This window comes from Schistocerca serialis, chromosome 2, assembly GCF_023864345.2.
Source record: "Schistocerca serialis cubense isolate TAMUIC-IGC-003099 chromosome 2, iqSchSeri2.2, whole genome shotgun sequence".
Taxonomy (NCBI): Eukaryota; Metazoa; Arthropoda; class Insecta; order Orthoptera; family Acrididae; genus Schistocerca; species Schistocerca serialis.
In genome coordinates, this window is record NC_064639.1 from 374,889,889 (window position 1) to 374,916,529 (window position 26,641).

General features: G+C 40.7%; 1 protein-coding gene across 1 annotated transcript in view; it reads left to right on the top strand.

Annotated features, from left to right (window-relative positions):
- The window catches only part of LOC126455555 (rootletin), a 232,425-nt gene that overhangs the window by 150,235 nt on the left and 55,549 nt on the right, over positions 1–26,641 (top strand). The window contains exons 20-22 of the mRNA XM_050091311.1: positions 9,693–9,878; positions 10,313–10,557; positions 13,090–13,305. Of these exons, the coding sequence (XP_049947268.1) occupies positions 9,693–9,878; positions 10,313–10,557; positions 13,090–13,305 (647 nt within the window). The remainder of the gene's footprint in view (positions 1–9,692; positions 9,879–10,312; positions 10,558–13,089; positions 13,306–26,641) is intronic.

Sequence of the window (26,641 nt, forward strand, 5' to 3'; positions counted from 1 at the left end):
ACAGCCTTCGGCAGCATTTCCAGGCGTTTCATGTTGCCGATGCGGAGGTATGTCGTGCTCTCTTCTTGTCTTGGATATCTCCACCGCTGTATCAAGTTTTGCGGCAGCTAGCGCCGTTGCAGAAACCCTCGTCCTTGTCTTTTGACGCATTGTGTTCATTGCTGTCTTCATATTATCGCCGCCGCACGCATGTTGTGGCGGCTAGGGTCGAGTTCTATCAATGCAAGAAACAGCCCCATCAGTCTTACCGGGCGTGGACCGCTACCCTGCATGGTCTTAGTCGCAAGTGTCATTTTGTCACGGAGCAGTCGCGAGAGTCGTATGCCCACGTTACGGTACGCGACGTCATTGTTCGTTCGGTCCCTGATAGGGAGGTCCGGCAACAGGCCCTGCAGTTAGAAGACCCTTCCCTTGAGGAAGTCCTGTCCATTGCTCAATCGTATGAAGTCTCACACCGCAGGTCAACAGCTGGAAGCGTGGTGCGACGTCGTGGCGGTTAAGGGCGGTGCGTCCGCGTCCACTGTATCCGGGGTGGACGACGTGCGAGCGGTACAATCCGACCGTTACGGCCGCTCCCGCATGGCGCATAAACAGAATTCCGGCCGCCGGCCCCCGTTGCCGTCCTGTGCGTCGTGCTACATACATCATGGTCGGTCAGAGCGCCCCCAGCGTTGGGCCGTTTGTCGCAAATGTAATAAAAAAGGTCACATTGCTAAAGTTTGCCGCTCAGCCTCAAAAGAATCGAAGGAAGCAGGTACAGAGGACATGGACGTTGACATTCAGGAAGTTTCATCGGGCCAGGCTCCCGACGCATCGGCACGCAAACTCTTTATCGAGGTATCGGTTCTGTCGCGCCGGTTACAACTGCAAGTAGATATGGGCGCGGCAGTTTCGTTGTTGAATGCACAAACTTATTCCGACCTTGGATCGCTCCCATTGGCGCCAGTTTACCGGCGTCTACGCGGTTGTGGTAAACAGTTCATTCCCCTACTGGGTCAATTCACTACCGACGTGACTTACAAATCAGTCACTCGGCCTATTACTTTTATTGTTGTCAGTGATGTGAGCTCCGCTAAACTTTTTGGCATGGATGCCTTTCAAGCTTTCGGTTTTTCTATCACTGACACCATACAGTTGGTCTCCGAAGACGTTCCCTATCAATCATTGGAATCTTTGATCTCAGACTTTCCCGATATCTTTGAGGAGGGCCTGGGGCGTGTTTCTGATTTTGAAGCTCACTTAACGTTGAAGGCGTCGGCTCGCCCGCATTTTCTACGGCCAAGGCAGATCCCCTTGGCTCTCCGCCCTCAGGTAAAGGAAGAGTTAGACCGGCTGACAGCCCTAGGAGTCGTTCTTCCCATTTCTTCTATTGAGTGGGCTTCGCCCCTCGTTATTGTGAGGATGCCCTCGGGAAAATTACGTCTTTGTGGCGATTTCAAGGCCACCATTAATTCCCAATTGGTGGTGGACACCTATCCTTTGCCTCGTGCTGATGAATTGTTCTCTGCCATGGTGGGAGGCCAATATTTTTCGAAACTCGATCTTTCAGAGGCTTATCATCAAATACCACTTGATGAGGACTCCAAACGGCTGGCGGTTGTCAACACCCCGTTTGGCCTTTACCAATACCAGCGGTTGGCCTTCGGAATATCCAGTGCCCTGGCGATATTCCAGCATTATCTTGAGCACGTCACGTCGACAATCCCTCATTGTATTAATTACCTGGATGACATAATTGTCACAGGCCACAGCACGAAGGAACACTTGCACAACCTTCACACCCTCTTTCTCAAATTCAGGTCTGTGGGCTTGCTTTGCCACCTGCATAAGTCAAACTTCTTCCAACCGTCCATTGAGTATGTGGGCTACACCATCTCTCACCACGGCATCCGGCCACTTGGAAGTTTGGTCCAAGGTATCGTCGACCTTCCTCGGCCCGCTTCGCTGAAAGAGTTACAAGCTTTTGTAGGCAAGATAGCCTATTACCACCGGTTCATTCCCAGGGCTTCCACCATAGCGCGCCCCCTGCACTGCCTTCTGCGCAAGGGTGTTCCTTTTGATTGGTCGCCTGCATGCGAGCGAGCGTTCACCTCGTTGAAGGGCCTCCTCATGTCAGCGCCTTGTTTGGCTACTTTTGACCCCCATAAGCCATTAGTCCTGGCTAGAGATGCTTCGCAGTATGGGGTGGGGGCGGTCCTGGCCCATCGAAACGCCGATGGTTCCGAGCAACCACTGGCATGTGCGTCTAAAACTCTTAGTCCCGCGCAGACCCATTACTCCCAGGTGGAAAACGAGGCTTTGGCCATTGTCTACACTGTTACCAAGTTTCACCCTTTCTTGTATGGCACGAAGTTTCAGTTAATCACTGACCATAAGTCGTTAATATCGTTATTTGGCCCCGCCTCTCAGATTCCGGATAGGGTGGCCCACAGACTACAGCCCTGGGCCTTGTTCCTCTCTAAGTACCATTATGACATTCATTTTCACCCTACCGGACAACATGCAAACGCCGACGCTCTTTCCAGTCTTCCGGTGGGCCCGGATCCTACGTTCGATCGTGAGGAGATTGTTTGTTTTCATTTGGATGTGGCGTCCCGCCAAGCGGTTGATGGCTTCCCGATCACTAGTTCCTGAGTCGCCAGGGAAACGGCAGCTGACCCGGTTCTCCAGCAAGTAGTTCACCTCATTCAGCAGGGGTGGCCATCCCGCCCTCCGGGTCGGGCCTCGGACCCTCTTCGTAATTATTTTATTCTACGAGACCACCTCTCGGTCTTGGAAGGAGTTCTCCATCTAGCTACCGATGATACAGCTCCTCGCGTGGTTGTTCCTGCAAGTTTACGAAGGGAGGTCCTCACGTTATTACATGCGGGGCACTGGGGTGTTTCCCGTACTAAAACCTTGGCTCGCAGACATGTGCACTGGCCCGGTATTGACAGAGAAATTGAGCACTTGGTGGCTGCCTGTTCCCAGTGTGCGAGCCAACAGGCATCTCCCAAGGCAGCGTTCTCTTCATGGCCGCCGGCAACCCAAGCATGGTAACGTGTTCACATCGATTTTGCGGGCCCATTTCTCAATGGCTTTTGGCTCATTGTCATTGATGCTTATTCCCGCTTCCCATATGTGGTTCGCTGCTCCTCAACCACTTCAGAAGTTGCAATCCAGGCACTAGCAAAAATCTTTTCTGTGGAAGGTCTGCCAATCACCCTGGTCTCGGTCAATGGACCGCAGTTTATTTCACAGACCTTCCAGGATTTTTGTAGGCACTTCGGTATTCGGCATGTTTACTCTCCCCCCTTCCATCCACAATCGAATGGGGAAGCCGAGCCCATGGTGCGCACATTTAAGACGCAGATGAAAAAGTATGTGCACAAATTTCCTGCGGAGGAAGCATTGATGTTTTTCCTGACGGCATACCAGACCACACCAATGGAAGAACGCAGCCCCGCAGAGCTCCTCTATGGGCGTCAACCAAGGACTCTGCAGCACCTCCTCCGGCCTGGTCCTCGCCAGTCTTCGCAAAACGGAGTACCTGGCTTTGCACTGGGTATGTCGGTCCGGGCCCATGGGTTTGGTCGCAATCCACGTTGGATACTGGCGGTGGTCCTGCACCGAAATGGCCGCCGGCTCTATACCTTGCAGGCGAGGGACCGGGTGGTACGTCGTCACCAAAATCAGCTACGTCCACGTTTGGGCACCCACCCTCCGACCTCTCGGACACCGGCTTCCCCATTGCCGGCACCTGTGTTGGTTTCGCAGGGGACGTTACCGCCTCTCCCCCCTGTGACTCTGCCGCACTGCGATGGTTCTCAGCCCTGGCAGCCTCCAGTAGCTCCAGCACTGGCATCGCCATCGTTCGAGATGCCACAGCGATAGCCAGCCCCCCTCGCAGGCCCGGTTTCTCAGGAGGCTGGTTCACATGTGGTCGTCCCTTCCCCATCGTCCCCACCACTGGGTCTTGCCCCTCCCGACGTGGAACAGGATCTGGAGTTCGACAGCTTGTCGCCCGTTCTGTCCCGGGCTCCGGTTGTGGAACGACGGGGGGCCTCTTTGTGTGGGTCACTTCCAGCCATATTCGAAGGTTCCAGCTCGAGGGTTGGCAGATCCCCTCGACTCCGGCCTTCCAATGGATGTGGAGGTCATCGCTCCTGCCCAACGCTCCACCTTCCGACGCAGTGGATCACAGTGGCTTCACCCCCCGAAGGAGGAAGAGTGCAGTAGCCACCAGAAAGATCGCAGAAGGCGCACATCGGCACGGCGCGTCACGGACGGTAGTTGCCGCAAGTAGAGTCCCGTCCACCAGAGGGCACGCAAAAATTCGGACGCGACCTCTACTGGCATAACAACAACAACAAGAACTCCGGCAGCACGGGCCGTGCCCAGTCAGTTAACATCGGGCATGCCTAGGACACAGTCCTGGTCTACGCTAAGTGAAGTGCGACGTAAACGTGAACAGTATTACTACAACTACAATACAACTTGAAATGGTTACTAAATGTCACAAAATCTGGTATTTTTCTGTTCCCTTGCAAAAATGTTGTAAATCTAAAGGTAGCAGTTTACTGATATTGGTAACTAATAGTTATTGAATGCTGAAATTGGATTTGACCTTTTTTTCCAATTCTGAGAATTACATATAATCTTAAAATAACAGTGGCTTTCTTGTTTAAAGAACTGTGGTTCCAGATATGACAAGTGACAACATTCCAGTACCAATCTTACTCGCCAATGTGACATTTCCTGGCATTTTTGCACAACCTATTGTACAAAAAAGTGGCACTTTAAAAAAAAAATTCTTTAATGCAGATCATAAATTAAACTAGTTATTTTCATAATAAGCAGCTGTAAATGTGAAAAACATTGAGTGCAACACTTTTGTTTAGCAAAAACGTAAATGAGCTTGGTATCTGAGGACTTTTAACCCAATATATGCCCCGGCCTATGAATACATCAAGCCCGATTTACACCTAGGTGAATGGAAGTGAAGTAAAGCAAATGAACAGTTACAGAAAATTTCCCAGTGTTTACTACAATTCACTTGTATCCCTGAGCAAGTGTTTACACTAGTTGGAACAGAAAAGAATACAAAATAACAGGCAAAGCATATAGCACCGCATTATTGTTTCTTGGCGTTAATTGGAGCACAGAGCCAATACTGTGCTTACCTTTGAAATTTAGAGAGGTTTATTTTGCATGGCAAGCTCATTGTTTGTGACAAAGTAAGCAAAATAGCATTATAAAAAGAGGTATTCAGGGGAAATGTTTTGAGAAGTGCAGTTAATACTGAATTGCAACTCTAATTTCCAAAACTTTGCATATATGTTGCTTTTCATTGGCGTCTCAGTACAATTGAGGAGGAAATTTAAAAGCAGAATATTAAGTACCGATGACCAACATAATCTGAATAAATGCTAGCATTTACTCTCTGTTTGTTAGTTACTGGAAACTTTTACATTAGTGGTTGTTCACAATTCAGTAGTTGCTATCTCCTGTGACAGTCTCTGATGTCTGCAGTGATATGTGGAAAGCACTTCAAGGACTGGTTTAAAGTATGTGCAAGTAAAATAATGTCATTAAAATATGATTAATGAGGTTTAATACATTCATATAAGCTGTCGCATATGCTACTTGACAAAATCTGCTGTTTGGTTTGCTACAGGGCAGTGAGCATGATACCATGTAAACCATTTTCATTTATCATCAAAAATCTCCAACATAACAGTCATACATCAGTCTTGTAATTACAGCTGTTGTGAACATAACAGTGACAATGATCAGATCTTTTGTATAATTTTAATTTTTCACACTTGTGTATTTTCAAGGAAATTTATTGTACTTTTCCTTTTTAACCTTTGATCCTTTGACGACCTACTGCCGGAGGACCATGAGCGAACACTAACAAATGTGAACTGAACAAGACTGAATGCAGTTTACACCAGAGAGAATTCTTGCTCACTCCAGTGTAAACTAAACTACACAATAAACTACTTTCATAGAATGGTGAAAATGATATTAATAAGTATTGAAATAAATATTCTCAGTGTCCTGTTTTAAATATTCTGAGTGTCCTGCTTTAAATATTCTCTGTGTCATGTTTTACTGGCAGAAATACATTTTCATGATGTCAAGTGTCCTGTACTATATTTGGCTGATAGAAGCACACCAAGCAGGTGCCATGTTGATTTGCAAATTTGTGAAGCTCCAGTGCCGTATTTTATGATTTTCTTATTTATACTGACATACTACAAAAATACCCATTTTAATCAGTGCATCACATTAAAGATCACTCTAAACAGCGTCATTTTTTATACGAATTCCTGTGCAAAAATATTGTGAAATCTGACTTCGCTGAAGAAAACGTTACCTGTATTCGAAGTTGAAAGTGAAGATTGCTTCATTGCTGTGGAAAAATGAATTTTTAGTGACTAAACTAGTAAGCTTTTGAGAAATATGAAGGCACTAATGCTTCAGGCAGAAGTGAATGTGTAGTATCTCAAAATTTTTGACGCTCATTCTCGTACTTCTGCCACTGGTGCAGTCAAAGATAATGTCCAACTTGGCTGTTCTTTTTTTTTTTTTTAAAAAAAATCATTTATTGTTAATTCTTTTTCAGGGTTGATTCAAGAAAGTTATCTAAAAAGTAATAAGAGTTGTTAAATTGACTCCTTAAGCAAAACGTAACTTCAGTTTTACAAAATATATTGCACAGTTTAAAAAAAAAAGGACTATTTTTGTAGTAGTAATGGAAAAAGAAATTATGACTTAACCTTTTTCTGAGGTACCTTTCTTTTCATGGAATGTACTAAACCTGCCATTGGAAAAAAAAATCACAAGAAAGGGAACCATTATAAAGAAGACACTGAAACGCATTGGACTGCACCTTCAAATTAGGCCAACAATTATTGTGGCAACAGATCCGCCTATTAAGTCTGTGTTCACTGTTCTAGGTTCTTGTTTCAACCATAATGAACTCTTATTAATGCTGAGATGGCAAATAGTCTTATTACGTGCACATATAGCACGTCTCAGCCATATAAGATATTCTTAGTGCAAAAGCAATTTTCAATGCAAGCAAGTTATGTGTACTTTATCAAATGTCTGGTGTTGTGCTGAAGGAAATTTGTCTTCAGTGTTCAAATTATGGGGTGCTGTTTCCACACTATAGTCAAGTATTGACGAACCATTGGCTTCAAGTCTCAGAAGAGAACTTAGAAGTTATGACAACGTTTTTTAAAAATATGTTTGAGTGGTGTATGGTTGTAAAGCTGTTTTTCGTTAATTGATTGCATTTAATGGGTTCAGTATAAATGCTTCCTTCTTTAATAATGTAAATAAATGTAATTAATTAAAAGGTGTATTTTCATTTCCAGTGTAACACACAGATAATAAAATGATAAAAATAGGAACATACAGAGCTTCAGAAATGAGTCATCAGAAAGAAATCCCAAAATTGATGAAAGAGAATTATACCTAAAATAGTATAGCATGTACAGTTGATAGAGGAAATGAAAAGTCATTCATAATACTAGAATTAGAGACAAGCGAATGCAGGACGAGTGTCAAAAGTAACTGTGGTCCAACAACTGAGGCTCAAATTACAAACTATTACTGTTGTTGTTGTTGTTGTTTTTGTTGTCATTGTTGCAGATGACAATTCAAATCCCCATAGTCATCTAGCTTTAGGTTTTCCAGGATTTACCTACCGTATTTACTCGAATCTAAGCCGCACTCGAATCTAAGCCGCACCTGAAAAATGATACTCGAAATCAAGGAAAAAAAATTTTCCCGAATCTAAGCCGCACCTGAAATTTGAGATTCGAAATTCGAGGGGAGAGAAAAGTTTTTAGGTCGCACCTCCAAATCAAAACAAAGTTGGTCCATTGTAGTATGAGACACAATTTAGGTCGAATGAATGATGATACAGCTACAGTAGTTTGGTTCGAGTCGTAAGCTTAGCAGTTAAGCTTTACCAGGTAGCCATTGCTATGCGTCAGGCGCTCCGTCCGTATTTATACGGGTACCCTTCCTTTTTCATGTGCTTCGTCTGGGTTGAATTGATTGCTTATTTTTCTTTGATCTGATAAGAGTCGTTACTTTGTTATAGGCGTTTACATCACTCTAAGCTGAAAATGCATTATTGTACTGTGTCACGCATTGTTTATCGCATTCTGATAATGAGTGTTTACGACCTGTCGCCGCTCGCGGCATGGCTTGCTTTTGTACGCGCTACCGTCACTTCCAATTGAAAAATAAAAAAATAAATAAATAAATAAAATTGGCTCATAAGCGAAACAATGGCAAGAGACTGCAATTTGTTGTTACTTACACTGCTGCTTTCTTTGATAATGATCAACAAGAACCAAATAATAGACTGCGTGTGATAGAAGATGTTGTGAAGGAGAGTTTAGCGAAAATTTTTCTCCGTTTGAATATCTTTGCAGATGCCTCTTTAGTGCATTACCTTCTGCACAGAAATTAGAGTCATCTTAGATTTAAAAATCTAGTCAGTTGTGCTTCATTTCTGACTGCATCTCTAATTGGCGTAAGAATAATACTAATATAAATATGGCATGATATGTACATTCTTCCGCGATTGCTGTTGTGTCACTCTAGTTTCGTAGTTTATTAGGCAGACAGGATTTAAATGAAGTAGCAGCAAACACAAAAGAATACATGGCAAAATGTTTATATTCATATTATTCTTATGATGAAGAGATTACTGCATGTGATTCACAATTCATAAAAGTTCCTATTAGCAACCATCTCTTGTCACAGGTAGGAAAAAATTCAGAACGTAGAGTTGGCCGTATTGACAAACACCCCAAACAGTCTTGCCAGTCGGATTTTCGTAGTACATTGAAAGGTTGCTACATTCGAAGATGAACAATACGGAATTTGTATTTACTTCGTTGGATAATGTATGAAAATGCAGTGGTCGAAACTCGGGGCGGAGAAAAAAGCTCGTCTTCCACATTTTTCTTTTTAATTTATTTACTGACGCAGAGGTTTTGGCGCCAGTATTTATCTTTGTGCCTGCAAAGCATGCCTGTGTAGCGCTACATATATTCGACGGCAAAAGTTACTTGTGGCGGCACCTACCAACATTTTGCAGAACTTCTGCTTACTTTGCACTCGATTCTAAGCCGCAGGCGGTTTTTTGGATTACAAAAACCGGAAAAATAGTGCGGCTTAGATTCGAGTAAATACGGTAAACTGTTTAAGGCAAAAGGATGGTTCATTTGAAAGGGCACAGACAGTTTCCTTCTCCTTTCTTCCCAAGTACACCTTTGTGCTCCGACTCTCTAATGTAAGCTCTGAGTGAGTATTTGCTTCCCCTCAATAAATACTTGTACATCTTCCCTTTTTTTCATTTTTCATTTTCCTTTCTGATGGCAAAAGATATCTAAATTTTTGATCATTGCATATTTAGCCGTTCTTTTTCAACTTATTTGTCTGATAATCTAACTACAGACTTTTTATTCTTTTGGCAGCAGTTAAATATACACATTTCTGCCGTTGTAAGTATTATTAATGCTCATCTGTGTTGTGCATTATAAATAAAAATAATATACTCATGACGTGTGTAATGTTTACAATTTTGTTCTTTGGAACTGATTTCCTGGACTTAAATTTCTTGCTAGTTAGTTCATCTATTTCCTTTTTGCAACTCAATCTGTATTATTTATGTTTTTCAGTGGAAAATAGCAGTGAAATGCTGCGCAAGGAGCTAACCGATGTCCGAAGACAGCTTGCAGATAGCAACTATGAAAAAGACAAGTACAGCAGCTCCAATAAAGAATTAAGAGAATATGTGAAACGTATTGAGGGTGAAAAACGTGAACAGAGCCGCACCCTAGAAGATGCATATCAGAAGATAGCAAGTACGTTTGCATTAAGTCATTTCATAGAGAAAAGTGTATTTAACTTGTTGCCTCCATGGCTTTATTACACTGTTACTTGAATTCGGAGTATTTGCATATCATGCTTGGGGAGTTTCCTCAGCTCTTATGGGTACTAACAAATTTGAGAGTTTTTACTATATTCTGTTACTTGTGACTCCTGAGCTACATTTTATGTCTGACTTGTCAAATAGTTCTAAAAATCAGTATTCCTCTTCATTGCTTGTCTATTTTTCTTTGCTATTTCTCATTTTCTATCTTGCCTTTTTCACAATGGTTTTCTATTCAAGCACCTCTCAGCCCAGCTTTCTTTGTTTCTTTTTCAACAATAAGTGTTGAGGTTTTCCACTTCTGTTCTGCATTTCATATTTATTGTTTAGAAAAAAGAAAGATTGTTATTGTTTAACATAACACAGGCTTAGAAGATGTGAAGGCAACACTCGACAGTGAACGGTCAAGGCTACAGGGCCAGCTGCGTGAGGTGGAGAGACAACAACTACAGACAGCTCAGCAGCTCCAGGCTATTCAAGAAGAACTGTCACGTACTCGGGCAGAAGGTAGCCAGAGGCTCAATGAAGAGCGCGAACTTCAAGCACGACTAACTACAGAAATTGAAGAACGAGAGCGAGCTCAGCAGGAAGTACACACTCTTCGCAAACAGGTCAGTTGCACACAGTAATCTTTTATGTTCATTTCTTTTAATAACTATTCATAACTGAAATTGTGTCAGATAAGAAACAAAAAGTGTTCTGCTTGCATACTAAACACAGTGAAGTACTAATAGATGGAAGATACTACACAATTTAACTGATATTGACATACAAAGCTTTGCAATTTTGATAGACAGTAAATTGCACAACCATTTATGGTGAACATATGACTTCTTATTTTCTTAATAATAATAATCTCATTTGTATAGCATCTGTCTTATTCAAAGTACAGTATATTCTTATAAACTGCATTATAATTGACATTCAGTGTTTTTCTTTTGGGTGCATAGATGAATAAATTATGTGGGTATCCAACACATGAACTCACTGCATATTGCTGCCCATGCAGGAAACATGATTCTTTGAAATTCCTTCACAACATTGGAATATTTCCCCTTGTATGTTATTGATAGTCATGTTGTGTGCTAATCTTACTGGAAATTGGAATCGCTTAAAGCTGAATTGGTTACTTAGTTGAAATGGGTAATTCATGGTATGAACACCAACTTGCCTTCTTCTTTTCCAGTTAATATTTCCACTTCTATGATGTTGTTTAGAAGGTTGTTTTTTTTTTCCATTTTGCAAGGCCATACCAGAAACATTGAATGAATTGAGAAATTTTGTCATCAGGAAGTTTACACTTTCATTTTGGGTCATCATTGTACCAATGAATTCAAATATTTTTTTCTTCACTTGGTATCATATTCTGTATTCACAGGTTTTTTTTCTGTCTCTTTTTTTTTTTTTTTTTTTTTTTTTTTTAAGCTACTGCATTTTTGTTGCTAAAATTATTTGCTCATGCAGCAGTTTATTGTTTAAGTATTTTGAGATAATTAGATACACTTTTTTGATGTTGTTCCTATGTCTTTACTACATTCCACGGCTCATTTTAAGACAGTTTTGCCGAAGATCAATGTGATTTGTCCCTTTCCCAAGTTGCATTCTATAACATTCAGAAATATTTTGAACATTCAGGAATATTTATAAAATATCGAGAGCTTAAACAGAACAGTCCAGAATTTTCATTCTTGAAAAATACATTCATGATATCATCACAAGCACAACAGCTACCACTCAGCAACCACTATAGCGCACAACAAGGGAGCCCAGAGTGCCACCATGTAGAAGAGCTAAGGACAGTTAGGAACACCGAAACACAGAAAGAGAAGACAGGAATGGCTTCCACGGTGTTGAGTATAGCATGGGCAGGGCAATCATTTTAATTTATTTCCAGAATGCTGATAGTGTCATGTTCTCATCTCCACAACATTTTAGCGCGCTAACGTTAAAGTACATAGTTACACATGTAGTGAATCTGTTAGTCACAGTTATATTGTCTACATGTCAGTACAGCAGTTGAGTTTCTGATTTTCGTACTATTGAAGCCACACATTTGACATTGGAAAGTCCTGGATAAAATGCAAATGATGGAAGTGTTAAAGGTAACTACTCACTGCACAGTGTAGTAAGAAACAGTCTGAAAAGCTTATAAGGATGTTGCAGGGTAGTTTATCTGAGAAATAGATGTTAAGAATAAAATTGATATGTTGCACCATTTCCAAGTTAATTAGCATCGAAGTTAGCCAATCACACCATTGTGCATGCAAATTCAAGCAGCCCACCAAAGACAGTGTCACCAAAAGTGTTCTTATTTGGTTTCCTCAGACTGAACAAGAGAGCGATACAAAAATTCGACATGGAATGGTAGTAAGGATTGAACCTGAGCCAAAAGGCTGAGCAGTCTTGTGCACTGTCATCTACGCTGCGAGAACAACTGACCCTAATTGTGTCTGGAAGGCTGCTAGAATTTGCATGTGTAACTGGCTGATTGGCTAACTTCAGTGCTAATTAATTCGGCAGTGGCCATCTTCCAGTCTGACTGCCAACTCCTGCTCTCTCATACATTACTGCTCCTCTTGCTCAGCACCCCGTGACCTCAATCATCCACATTACTGGCACATTTCTCAGCACAACCTACCCTCCAACACTCTTAAAAGTTTTTAGACTCTTTCTGACCACCGTGTATAGTTGAGGTGTTGAGCAGTCCACAAGTGCAATAGTAAGATTAAAAATATTACCTATATTTCAGATAGTGCCCTTCTTCGGAGCTGACTAATACAAAAGAAACATACACATCCCCCGCCCCCCTCTTCCTCCCCTCTCCCCTCTGCCCTGCACACACACACACACACACACACACACACACACACACACACACACACACACACACACACACCCCTGATATGTAGCGGTGTGTGAATGACCGTCTTTAATATCTAAAAGAGGACAACATTGTACAAAGCAATAGAACATTTTCATTCTTATTTATGTGCTTTTCAGCTGCTGAAAGTCTCAACTATATATTCCATTATTTCCTGGCATTCATTTATTAGAGTCAGATTAATTTGGAGAAAAACATTATCATATGTTAACAGTATATCAATATGATGTTATAACAGAAAATAATTTTTGTTTGCTTACAGCTTGCAGAGGTGGAATCTGGTGCGGAACAGCTACGCCAGGAATGTGGAAGATTGAGGTCACGGGGCGCTGAGCAGGAGGAGCAGTGGCGTATGAGAGAGCAGGAGTTGGCAGTCAGACTGGAAGATGGCCGCTGCCGTGAGAGAAAATTGGAGGACCAGAGGCACAACCTTGAAGTGTGTCTTGCAGATGCTACTCAACAAATACAAGAGTTGAAGGTCAGTTAGACAGATGTAACTCTGAGATAAATAATTCTAGCTGATCCCAGAAGAAATAGAGTACTATTTCATCACACATTTTGATATCTCACTGGCAAAATGCACAATGGCCAACATTTTTGGCAGCTGAAAAATTTGACACAAGTTTAAACACAGTATGAAATGAAGAACAGGTGATAGCTTACACGTAATTCCATTAAAACAAATGAAGTCATGAATCCTGTACAAATGGTAAATTTAATGTCATAACAAAAATCAACATTTTTTTGTGAACTATTCCAAAACTAGGCATTTCTCCGTTTCATGAGTAAAATTGTTGGGGATTTTGGGGCTTTATGTTTTGCACTTCGTTATAACCATTATTTAAGATTATTTGTCACAAAATACACTAAATTGAATTAGTATCTATTGTCAAAATAGAAAACAATTTTGCTTGATAATAAATATTCACCTTTTCCATATTGAGCATGTAGTTTCATCCTGAATGCTGGAAAATAACTTGCCATCACCAATAGTTCTAAGCTAAAACATTGCATTTATAAAATAAAATCCTTTGATCAGAAATGAAAGTAGACTTCAGTCCAACTTCAATTACTAACTGCCATTAATAGTAAGATCATTGGTTCACACCTTACGAAATGTCAGAAGGACAAAAATGACTCGCCTTATATTCGCATTTGCTGGTGAAATAATGGCAGCCTCACTAACTGTCAGTGGAATGGAACATCAAGCACATTAACCATACTCAGTGAGAACACACAGCGCTGATTTTGGCTGTCATGTGAACCTCCCGCTCAATTGACTTGTTCTCAGCCTTGCTAACTTGCCTGTTCATTTTGTTACTTTGAAGCTACACAAAAATTTGGTATGGGGTTAGCCTTACTCTATGAGGTATAATCTTGAAGTTTTATTTATCACCTTAAAAAACTATAGTTATTTAGTAATTTTTTTTGTCTCTTTGCAGTCCTGTTATGCATTAAAATCTCCGTGCCATAGCACTTTGGCATGCTGCCAGAGGAACCAAGGCAAAAGACCTATCTCTGCCTTATCAAAGAGCTACTCCATTTTGTTTCAGCTCCTCTAGAGGCATATTGCAGGGATTTCGTGTGTACCAGGACTGCAGGTCCCCCCCCCCCCCCTCCCCCCAGGACTGCAGGTCCCCCCCCCCCCCCCCCGTCCCCCCCCCCGTCCCCAACACACACACACACACACACACACACACACACACACAAAAAGCAAACAGAAAGTAATTACCTCAAAAGCAAAATTCACTCCAGAAAACTATAAAATTAAGAGACAGCATTGCTGGCTACTTCTTACCTTCAGGAGGTGAAATTTTCATTGCTACTGATTGACACATATCAAACTACATACTACATGTACTACTCTCATACATGTATATAATCTCCACCCAAGGAGTTTTGATAGCTAGGGTAATGTGCATGCTTTTGTAGATGCAGTGAACAGTTTCATTGAGAAAATAAAGCAATGGAAACGCCAGGCAGAAATACCAAAAATGTATGAAAAGATGGCTTGGTGTGTCTTACTGTAAAGAAGACACATCAAGTTGCAGACAGGCACAATTAAAAGAAAAGACACATACATAAAGTTTTCGGCCACAGTCTTCATCAGTAAAAGAGAGACACACATCATTCACACACACAAACAAGCACACCTCACACACACGACCACCAACTCCAGCATCTCGAGCCGGAATGCAACTATCACGTGGGATGCAAGCAGTAATCTGGAGGGGGTGCGGAAGGGAAAGGGATAGTGTACGGGTGGGGAGAGACATGAATGCTGTCTGGTGGAGTGTGCAGGGACTGCCAAAATGTGCAGTGTCAGGAGTTTGTGTGGCAGGGAGGTAGGGAAAAAAGGAGAGGACCAGGGAAAGACAAGTGGATGCATTGGCAGAGCGCTACTTACAACACATTCTCCACTCCCATAATTATGTGGCCTCAATCTACAGTAACATACTGTTCCCACACCCTCCACCGAATAGTTTCCAACCCCTCTGTCCTATTATCTCCTCCTCATTCTCATCTCCCACCCTGTTTAATTGCAGCCCTCTGCCGACTCATCCATCTGTCTTTTCCTGCTCCTGACCTTTCTTGCTCCTTTTTCCCCCACTTCCCTGCCCCACAACCTCCTGACGCTGTGCCCATTTGCAGACTAGTTCGCGCACACTCCACCAGACAGGGCTCATCTCTCTCCTCAACCATACAGTACCCCTTCCAGATTGCTGCTTGCATCCCATGGGATAGTTGCATTCCAGCCCAAGATGCTGGAGTTGGTGGTCGTGTGTGCTTGAGGTGTGCTTGCTTGTGTGTGTGAATAGCGTATATCTCTCTCCTACTAACGAAGGCTGTGGTTGAAAGCTTTATGTAAGTGTCTTTTAATTGTGGCTGTCTGCAAGTTGACATATCTTCTTTACAGTAAGTAGCAATCAATCTTTTCCTACACCATGCATTGAGAAAATAAGTACATCATTAGACAAGAGCAATATGGTGGCAGGAATTTCCTGTCTCCTCACAAAGGCGTTTGATTCTGTAAATAAATAACATCTCCCCTTTAGTTCTATTCTCAGAGGGTACTTCTGTCTTACTTAAAAATTGGGAAAATTCTCAAGTCTGTGATCAGTACCTTCAGTACCGTAGTAACTTGGTTTCATCTTTATGGGTTAAATCTAAATATATCTAAGACTCACATGATGCAACTCAAAATCAAACAGTCAAAATGTGAGCAGATTAATATTGTTCACAACAACCAAGATATAGAGGTAGTTGCGTCAGTCAAATTCTTAGGTTTAAATATGGGAAAAAATTTGAGCTGGCAGGCACATGTTGAGAACCTAGGAAATAAATTGGACAGCATTGCATTTGCAATGCAAGTATTATCCACTGCTACTGACATGGACACAAGAAAAGGAACATACACAAGCTACTTTGAATCCATTATTGGGCATTGTATTGTTTTTGGGGTAACTTGACATACAAAGTTCGGATCCTAAAAAAATAGAAAAAAATCTCTCAAAATGTGCACTGGAAATGATGATGAACTATCTCATCCATTACTTAGAAAACTTACAATATTAACTATATATAAAAACAAAGATGAGGTGACTTACCGAACGAAAGCGCTGGCAGGTCGATAGACACACAAACAAACACAAACATACACACAAAATTCAAGCTTTCGCAACAAACTGTTGCCTCATCAGGAAAGAGGGAAGGAGAGGGAAAGACGAAAGGAAGTGGGTTTTAAGGGAGAGGGTAAGGAGTCATTCCAATCCCGGGAGCGGAAAGACTTACCTTTGGGGGAAAAAAGGACAGGTATACACTCGCACACACGCACATATCCATCCACACATACAGCCACAAGCAGACATATAGGTCTTTAAATATGTCTGCTTGTGGCTGTATGTGTGGATGGATATGTGCGTGTGTGCGAGTGTATACCTGTCCTTTTTTCCCCCAAAGGTAAGTCTTTCCGCTCCCGGGATTGGAATGACTCCTTACCCTCTCCCTTAAAACCCACTTCCTTTCATCTTTCCCTCTCCTTCCCTCTTTCCTGATGAGGCAACAGTTTGTTGCGAAAGCTTGAATTTTGAGTGTATGTTTGTGTTTGTTTGTGTGTCTATCGACCTGCCAGCGCTTTCGTTCGGTAAGTCACCTCATCTTTGTTTTTATATATAATTTTTCCCACGTGGAATGTTTCCTTCTATTATATTACAATATTAACTCTGTGATATATATCAAAAACTTACAATATTACCTCTGTGATATATATCACAGAGTTAGTATTGTAAGTTTTGTAAGTAAAAAGTGTTTGCCCTTATGGACAGTGTTTGAACTCAAATATCTCATGATGACACAATTTTCATTTCTTTCTTTTCTTCCTTTTCTCTTCCCAAAATCTCTTCATCCTTTGACTAAGCTCTTGTTTCCTTTGTTCAATCCATAATGCTCCCGTCTTCCTCTTCTCATTTACCATAAATTTTGCATTCCTAATTTTGTTCCTGAATTCCTTTCCGTCTTTTATCGTTTGTTTGTTGATCATCAGCTGCCTTATGTCTTCCTCTATTTCATGATACCAATTTGTTTTAAGGCTTGAATGTTTTACTACTTCAAAGATTCTCTTTGTAAGTCTGGTGTTGTCCATTCTCAGTATGTGTCCGCAGAAATTTACTCTGCGTTTTCTGATTATGTCTGTGAGTCCGTCAGTGTGTTGGTATAACTCATTTGTAGGTCTTTTCATCTATATGCCATCTTTGTGTATTGGTCCGAATGTTTTCCTGAGAATTTTGCGTTCTGTTTTTTCTGTCTCTATAATGCCTGATGCTCCAATTGTGGTCGTTTCTAATGCATATAGTGCTTCCAGTAATACAACTGTTTTGTAGTGTCTAATTTTGGCCTGTCTTGATATGCTTTTCTTATTTTAATGTGACCATGTGAGTTTGTATGCTTTCTGGAGTCTTTGTGTTCATTCTGTATTGGATGCTTTGTTTGATCCTCCTATTTGTATGTATTCCCCTAAATATTTAAATTTTTTTACTCTTTTTACGGATCCATACATCATTTGCATGATGTGTACATTGTTGGTTTGTCGTTCCATGTACTGAGTCTTCTCATACGATATCTGTAGACCTGTTTCGGCAGCTATTTCATGTAGGTGTTCCAGTGCTTCCTTTGCCTCCTCTGTGTTATTACTAAGTATGGCTATGTCATCTGCAAATGCCAGACATTTTATGATTGTTCTTGTTTCATGTGTTCTTCCTAGCTGTATTCCTTTAACTTGTTCTTTCCATTGTTTGACAGTTTTGTCTAAGACTATGTTAAACAGGATTCGTGAAAGCCCATCTTCTTGTCTGACACCTGTGTGTATCTGGAAGGGTTCTGAAATTTCACGATGAACTTAATCTTTGAGGTGGTGTCTGTGAGCGTCTGTTGTATAATTGCCCTGGTTTTTCTGTCGATGTCATATTCTTCCAGTATGTCAAAGAGCGTTTGTCAGTCTATGGAGTCGTATGCTTTTTTAAAGTCAACAAAGATAACTACAGTATTTCCTGTCTGTCTGACTTTCAGAAGTGTTCTCAAGTTCCAGATCTGTTCTATGCCTGACCTCCATCTTCTGAAGCCTGCCTGGTATTCCCCTATTTGCGGATCTGCTTGTGGTTCTAGTCTGTTTAATAACACCTTTGAGAGAATTTTGTATGTGACTGGTAGTAAAGAAATACCTCTGTAATTATTTGGATCTGACTTATCACCGAGCGGGGTGGCGCAGTGGTTAGACACTGGACTCGCATTCGGGAGGACGACGGTTCAATCCCGCGTCCGGCCATCCTGATTTAGGTTTTCCGTGATTTCCCTAAATCGCCCCAGGCAAATGCCGGGATGGTTCCTCTGACAGGGCACGGCCGACTTCCTTCCCCATCCTTCCCCAATCTGATGAGACCGATGACCACGCTGTCTGGTCTCCTTCCCCAAACCAACCAACCAACCAACCAACCTGACTTATCACCCGTTTTATGTAGGGGATGGATCAAAGCACATTTCCATTCCTCTGGCAACTTCTCTGTGACCCAAATTTCTGAGATAATCTTACTAATTTGCTTGGTGATGTTTTCATCTTGAAGCTTCCAGATCTCAGCAATAATACCATCTTCTCCTGCTGCTCTGTTATTTTTCATTTGTTTGATGATTCTCTCTATCTCTTCTATTGTGAGTGGATTAGAATCTAGGTTGGCTGTGGCCTTTTGGAAGGTTAATTTTTCTGTGGGTTTCTTCCAATTTAGAAGTTCATCACAGTATTGTTTGAGGATTTTGCAATTTTCTTTCGTGTTCGTTTCGAGGGATCCATCTGTTCTTCAGAAGCAGAGCTAGGAGGTTTATAACCCTTCATATTCTCTGTGAATGTTCTGTAATAGTTTCTAGTGTTATTTCTCTTGTAATCTTCATTAATTTCTTTCGACCTGTTGTTGTCTTATGCCCATTTTTCTATTCTGATTTCCTTTGTTGATTATTTCTGAATCTCATGAAATTCCTTCCATGTTTCTGATGTTCTGTTACTGCTGAATTTCTTCCATGCCTGTGTTCTTCTTTCAATGGCTAGATCACAATTCGTGTTCCACCATCTATGTTTTCGTTTCCTAGGAGGTTCCCCCCATCGCATTACCTTCTGAATTGTTTTCGCAAAGTCTGACCATGTGTCTGTTGAATGCCTATTAATCTCTTCAACAACTTTGTCCCTGTTTATCTTCAAGTATTCCAGATCAGGTTTGACTCTTTTGTTTCATGCTGTTTTTTTTCTGCCTTGGGATTTTCCTAATCTTAACTTGTAGTAAATAATGACCAAACTCAAAAAATCCCTTACATGTTCTGACATTTAGAATTTCCCGTGTACATTTGGTGGAAATGGCCACATGATCAATCTGGAATTCTCCCCACACAGTGTTTGGTGCTTTCCTGTTGTAAGTTTTCGTCTTGGCTTTCGAAATTGCGTCGACATAACTTTGAGGTTGAAATTTTGACAGTATTTTATGCGGTGGTCTCGATTTTTGTTTGTATGAACGTGTGCCGAGTGCGGACCTGTGATTTGTGTGTATTTTCTTTCTTTATCTAAATGCGCATTAAAATCTCCCACCGAGCGAGGTGGCGCAGTGGTTAGACACTGGACTCACATTCGGGAGGACGACGGTTCAATTCCGCGTCCGGCCATCCTGATTTAGGTTTTCCATGATTTCCCTAAATCGCTCCAGGCAAATGCCGGGATGGTTCCTCTGAAAGGGCACGGCTGACTTCCTTCCCCATCCTTCCCTAATCCGATGAGACCGATGACCACGCTGTCTGGTCTCCTTCCCCAAAACAACCAACCAACCAAAATCTCCCATTAAAATTTTCACATGTCTTTCTGGAATGTTGTTAGTTACTTCTTCCATGTCTTCCCAGAAGTTTTCAACTTCTTGCGGCTTTTTTCTATTATTGTTATTTGTTGGGGCATGAGCATTGCTAATTGTGTATGCTTTATTACCTGATTTGAAGGAAAGTGTGGAAATATGTTCTGATATAGAACTGAAGTCTATGATGCTATCCATTACTGATTTATGTACAGCAAATCCTGTACCTAACAATGATGGTATGCCTCTTCTGACAGCAGGTTTCCCTTTGTAGATCCTGTAATTTTCTCTATTGAAATGGTTTTCATCTCTGAAGCGCGTCTCTTGAATGGCAAGAATTTTGATATGAAACTTTTCTAGTATGTCTGTGAGTTGTTTTAGTTTTCCAAGTTTGAAGAGTGTGTTTGTATTGAGAGTGACAATGTAGTGTTTGCGAAGAGATTTTGGAAAGCTCTGATTCTTTTCCTCATGATGTTCCTGGTCCCCCAGAATCTGATGACCAGGAAAATCCAGTGCGTTGACTGGGGCCTGGGGTAGTGGATTCATTTCCTTTTGTTCCACCAAGATCACTTCAAGTTGAGTTTAGTTGCGGTGATCTTTGAAAAAGATCACAATGATTGCAGACTTGATTGTTGAGATCAAGCCATATTTCACAGCCGCATCAACTAGGTGAACAGACTGACTCTGACCACTAATCGCTGGATACCAGAACAGACACTAGGGGATTTCTTGATGTTGTGTGAGAGCTATCGTATTTTGCTCAAGTTCGCCGGCAAGCCGGCGAGGACCCCCCTACCTGCCATCTGGGACGCGCCATGTCGGTGTACCAGCTCTCCGCCTGCTATGACAACGTAGTAGGTTCGTGGATATACAGAAAAAACAGAACACCTTGAGCAACTGGAGATTGGACGTTCAAATTCACAGGACAAGTACATTAATATGTTCTGCAGAAATGATTAGCATTTCAGTCACCTCTGTGCAATGAGCCCTGATATCTTTCTCCATGTGCGATGGCATCAGTGCATATAAGGCGCAAATGGCATCCTGTGGTATCCTGTGGTATAGCCATCCATGCTGCATTAACCTGGTTCCAAAGTCATCTGTGGTGGTTGGCACTGGGTCGCAGTGGTGCATCTGTGTTTTCACCATATCCCACACATTTTCGATTGGTGACAAGTCTGGTGATCTGGCAGGCCAGGGCAAAAAGCTGACATAACTTCAAGAAGGCACGTGTTCATGCAGCAACATGTCTTGCTGAAAAATGACATCTGGCGTGTTGTGCAGAAAGTGTGTGGCTGGGAGTCATAGGACGTCATCCGTGTAGGTCACACTTGTCATAGTGACCTGGACATGCACCAACTGTGATTTGTAATTGTATACAGTAGCACCCCACACCGGAAGGCCACGAGTTGGCACTGTATGTGTTGTGCAAATGCAGTCTCTGTGATGCCACTCCCCCTGTCTGCGGTGAATCAGAATGCAGCCATCAGTGATGACGTTCCGTACACCATTGCCAACTGGCATGTTTCTGCACATTCGTCAAAGGTAGGCAGAGAAATGGATGGCACGTGTGTAACCCACGCCTAGGGACAGGAAAAAATCGGTGTTGTTATATGACCAAAATCAGTGTTATTTGTTGCACTTTTTGATGTTATTTTCTGGAAAGCTTATTCTGTTGTCAGGTTTCTATTTTTGTCATATTTAACCATTTTTCAATGCTATGTTGAAAATGGAACTGTTCCTAAGATAGGGTGGTCCAAACATGAGACAAGTGTAGAGAAAAATTATTTTAACAAAAAATTTTGACACCAATAATTATTTTAAAACAAATTCCAAAGGTAAAAATGAAAATAATAGTACATTGCAGATATTTTATTGATGACATATTTTGCACTCCTTCATATCATTCTTGAGCTGTGGAGACTACAGAAGCTGGTCTCCGTGGCTCAAGAATGATCTGAAGATGTGCTAGGAGGGTGAAATGCGTCATCAATGAAATATCTGCAACAGAGACTATTATTTCAATTTTTAACATATGTTTACTGTTGCTGTGCTTAGCAAGAATGGTGTGGAGTGATACATATATTTTAAATACTGCAAAAAAAAATATTTATCAGTGAAGTATCCAGCACATTAAAAAGTGTACAAAACTCTCCTTTTTTCAGGTCCACAATCTATTTTTGACACTCAACAATTTTTCTCACCAACTTAAATATTTATGTTAAATGGTTGAAATTTCTTACGGAATAGCAGAAATGAAACTTAGAAGAAAATCTTTTAATGTAAAGAAAAATCTTTGCCTTTGCAGTGCTATTGTTAGTAAGTAAAATGTCTTAGCTTAGCATCTGATTTTTCTGTATGAATATCTCCAAGAAAGCGTGAAGGTAAATATTTACAAAAGATATTTAACTTGGGTTAAAAATAAGACAGAATTTAATTTCTTAATTTTTTTAATGTTGCTTGCAAACATTGTTTATAATATGTTTTAGTAGAAGTGTTGAGTTTTAAATTCTATTTCCCATCAGTAACACAGTATTTTAATACAATAATACTTTATTTTAATGCACTCTTTTTTTTTCTTCTTCTTCTTCTTCTTCTTCTTCTTCTTCTTCTTTTTTTAACACACATATGTAGAACTGATAGTAAGGCTCATTTATGTGCTGCATTTTCAGCTGTTTTTACCAAGATCTGGACTAATGGGGTAAACACAGACATAACAGAAATCCATCCTTAGACAAAAGAAGCATAGTTCATCCTTACATCAGAGAAGTAAAAATTAGTAAACATTTGAAAAAGTGAGCGTATGCATAGTTTTTTTAAGAAGAATAAGGCAACAAGCTAACAAAGATAGGTCTCCCATGAAAGTCATACAAAACACTGTTAACTTATCGGGAGCATATAAACCATTAATTTCGAATTCTAATGCCCTTTCATCAGTGGTTACTGTAGGCTTCAGCATTTTCACAGAACACACGTGTTCATTGCCAAGTCTAGAATAAGAATATAATGAAAAAAAAAAAAAAAAGAAAAAAAAAAAAAACAGCAGATGATAAAAATGAGTATCCGAATGCAGGAACTGAAACAGCTTCGAAATGATTGAAAAACGCGCCACAAACAAAACATTAGTCAAGTGAAGTGTACCCCACTCCAACTGAGACAGCTATGTGCATGCGTGAATGTGGCAGCTTGACAGCATCAGAGGTTTTTTTTGGCTGCTTTCTCTCTCTGTTTATACACCAAACAACCACATTCCAAGTAGCCAGAAATGGGAATTGGCGCTGCTTCTAAGTCATCTCTGCGCAAGCACGGCAAGCTGTCTGGTAACTGCTTAAACGAAACTTATTTCACCGAAATTTGAAAACAATCATATCGATATTAATTAAAATTTTCGTAAGTTAATACAGGCAGAAAAATACGCACTCAGCCTTCAATGCTTCATTGCTATTGGTACTGTGCAAAATATTGTTTATTTGCAAGTGTTGGCAAAGAGCATACCTAAAACAGTTGTCCTGCCAATGAATGGTCTCTGTAAACTTAACTAATTGCTTAAACACAAGCATGTACAGTATTAACGTAGTTTGCATTCTATCATACAGTACACTTTCTTCTTTGGTAAGATGATTTGAGAATAGGTTCTCATACGTGAAACCGGTCATCAATTAAACAAAAGTAACTGAATTTGACAACTTTGGCTGTTTTCTACATCAAACTGGTTAACTCAAGTTGCTGTCCTGTTATTAATCCAGCGTGCTGGAAATCCAAAAAGATGAACCTTATAGCTGCTCATTTCCGTCAAAGAAGTTAATGCTGCCCTTTAAGATACCTGCCTCACCAACTATTCGGATCTCATCACATATTCAGAAATAAACACCCAAATATTTATTTCATTCTTCGATCTCTAATCAGACGGAAATGTTAACATCATTTATTGCAGAACATACTTGTATTACACTTTCGGATTTTTTCCTTTACTTTTATTGTAAAAGGTGCTAGCGTCATAAGCTCAATGATTGATGACAGTGTTGGCAGTGTTCGCACCCACCTCCTTCCAAATACTTGCGTTACATTCATAACAAAAGATCCAGGCTGTGTTGACAATGCTACGATGGAAAAAAATATATATTAGCATGCAGTGGGACACAAACTTACATCCATTTGTATCGCAAACCACGAAACTATCCGTTTTGTTATGGCTTACTCATTCGGCTACTGTCTCAAGTCTCAGTGATCTCATTTCTTCAAGCCTTACATCGTTGTTGCATTATTAACCACATTTAATGAGCAGGGTGATGTGTTTGTGATAGATTCTCATTGCACCATTGCTTTGAAATGACATACAGTGGCACATACACTACAAAAGAAAGAAATAATCGAAATTCGCACAGTGGTCATTTGTACACATTCGCAAAAGTCCATAGTCGAAAGGCCACTAGTGATGTCACGACTGCAAAAAGTAGTGCAATAGTTGAACATGGAACATTTCAACATTTAATATGTCACTGACATAATTAGATATATGACACTTCTTACGAGGACACAGAAATTTTGTTGAAAAACACCGATTTTCCGTTACTTTCTTAAAAACCGCTGAGTTCGCGTGATTTGCGCAAAAACCACCAAATTCTCATTATTCATCGCATTATCATTTAAACAGATTTTTCCTGTTCCTACCCATGCCATAATAAACAGCAATAGACTGTCACCCCTGATAGTGTACGATGTGTTACACTGTTTCACTAGAGCCAAGGAGGATGCAGATCTGTACTCCAATGCTATTAGGATGAGGTGTCAAGCTTCTCAGGTGGTGGTCTGGGTGGTACGACCTGATCCATCTCATCATGTTCTACAGCCTTCCGTGAACCATTCTTCACACACGCAGTTCACAGCCAAAACACTTCGTCCCATACGAACAGCAATTTCCCCAAGAGATGCTTCATGTTCTCTCAAACCAATAATGCACCCTCTTTCATACTCCCTGATTTAACAGTACAATTCGCTCATATTGTTGACCTGGAACCCATACGATGCCATGGTTCAAATGCTATTCATTTCTGCAGAATATAATAATGTACCTGTCCTGTGAAAATGAACATCCTATCTCTAGTTGCTCAAGGCGTTCTGTTTTTTTCTGAACATGAGTGTATTTGAGGGAAACCATTTTGTTCATTCACATTATACAAGAAACAAAGAAAATTTTACTCTCCCTACCCACCACCTCAAACTGTATGCCCAGGGACGTCAGTACAGGAGAATGAAAATTTATAATACATTAAAAGGGAGCAAGTTAATGCACATGAATTTAGGTTCTTTCAGGTGAACCTAAATTCATGTGCATTAACTTGCTCCCTTTTAATGTATTATAAATTTTCATTCTCCTGTACTGACACTGAAATGTTGTTACTCAGTGGATGCATTCATGCAGGACGAATTGGAATATTGAGATTGATACAATGTGTTACATATCCCAAGAAATATCATTATAGCATTATTATTTATTTTAGTGCTATTATTTATTAGTGTAGAAATCATTGTAACTGTAAGACTGTAAGAGAAAAATAAAAAGTCAAAGTGATAAATAAGTGTTCAGATAGTTTCACCAAAATGGGGTGGGGGGGGGGGGGGGGGGATGTGCAAAAATCAACACTGAAATTGACCATACAATAGCAGTTTTTTTTTTTTTCTTTTTTCTTTTTGTATGAGTAAATCACCTTGGGATGATCAATATTGCCCTCCAGCTCATCACTGTGACTCCGCCAGCTGATGCTGACCATCATATTTATGTCTGCAAGAGACAAATACAAGCTTCTGAAGAAACCTGTATCATTTTAGTATATGATAATGTATTCTCCTGATGGATGCAAATAATGGAATGACTAAAGACCATGTAGTGTAGACATTAACCTTATAGTTCGGTTTACAATGTTGATTTAATAATTTCTCAGTGCATGTTTGACATTTCCAGTAGTTTTTCAGGCCTTATTCTTTTTTAATTTCATAATTTCATTGTTTGCTCATTTCTTATAAGGATCAGTCAAATGAAAACGAGACAGATGGGAAAAAATAAGCAAACTGTTTATTAATTCAAAAATAATCACCATAACTGTTAATACATCTATCCCACTGTGAGACAAGACATTTAATGACTTCATGGAAAAATGTTTTCAGTTGCCTATGGAACCATGACTTTACTCAATTAAGACTCTCCTTGTCCATTGCAAATCAGTGGCCACAAATATCTTTCCAAAAATATCAGGTCTGTATGGAGGCAATGTAAGGGCTTCCCATTGAAACTTCTGCGATTTAGTTGAAACAGTATGTGGACTGGCATTATCCTGCAACAGAATGATGGCATCTGTCAATATTTCTCGGTGTCTGGACTTCATGGCAACCATCAATTTGTGTAAAGTGTCCACTTACTTCTGTGCATTACTTGTAACG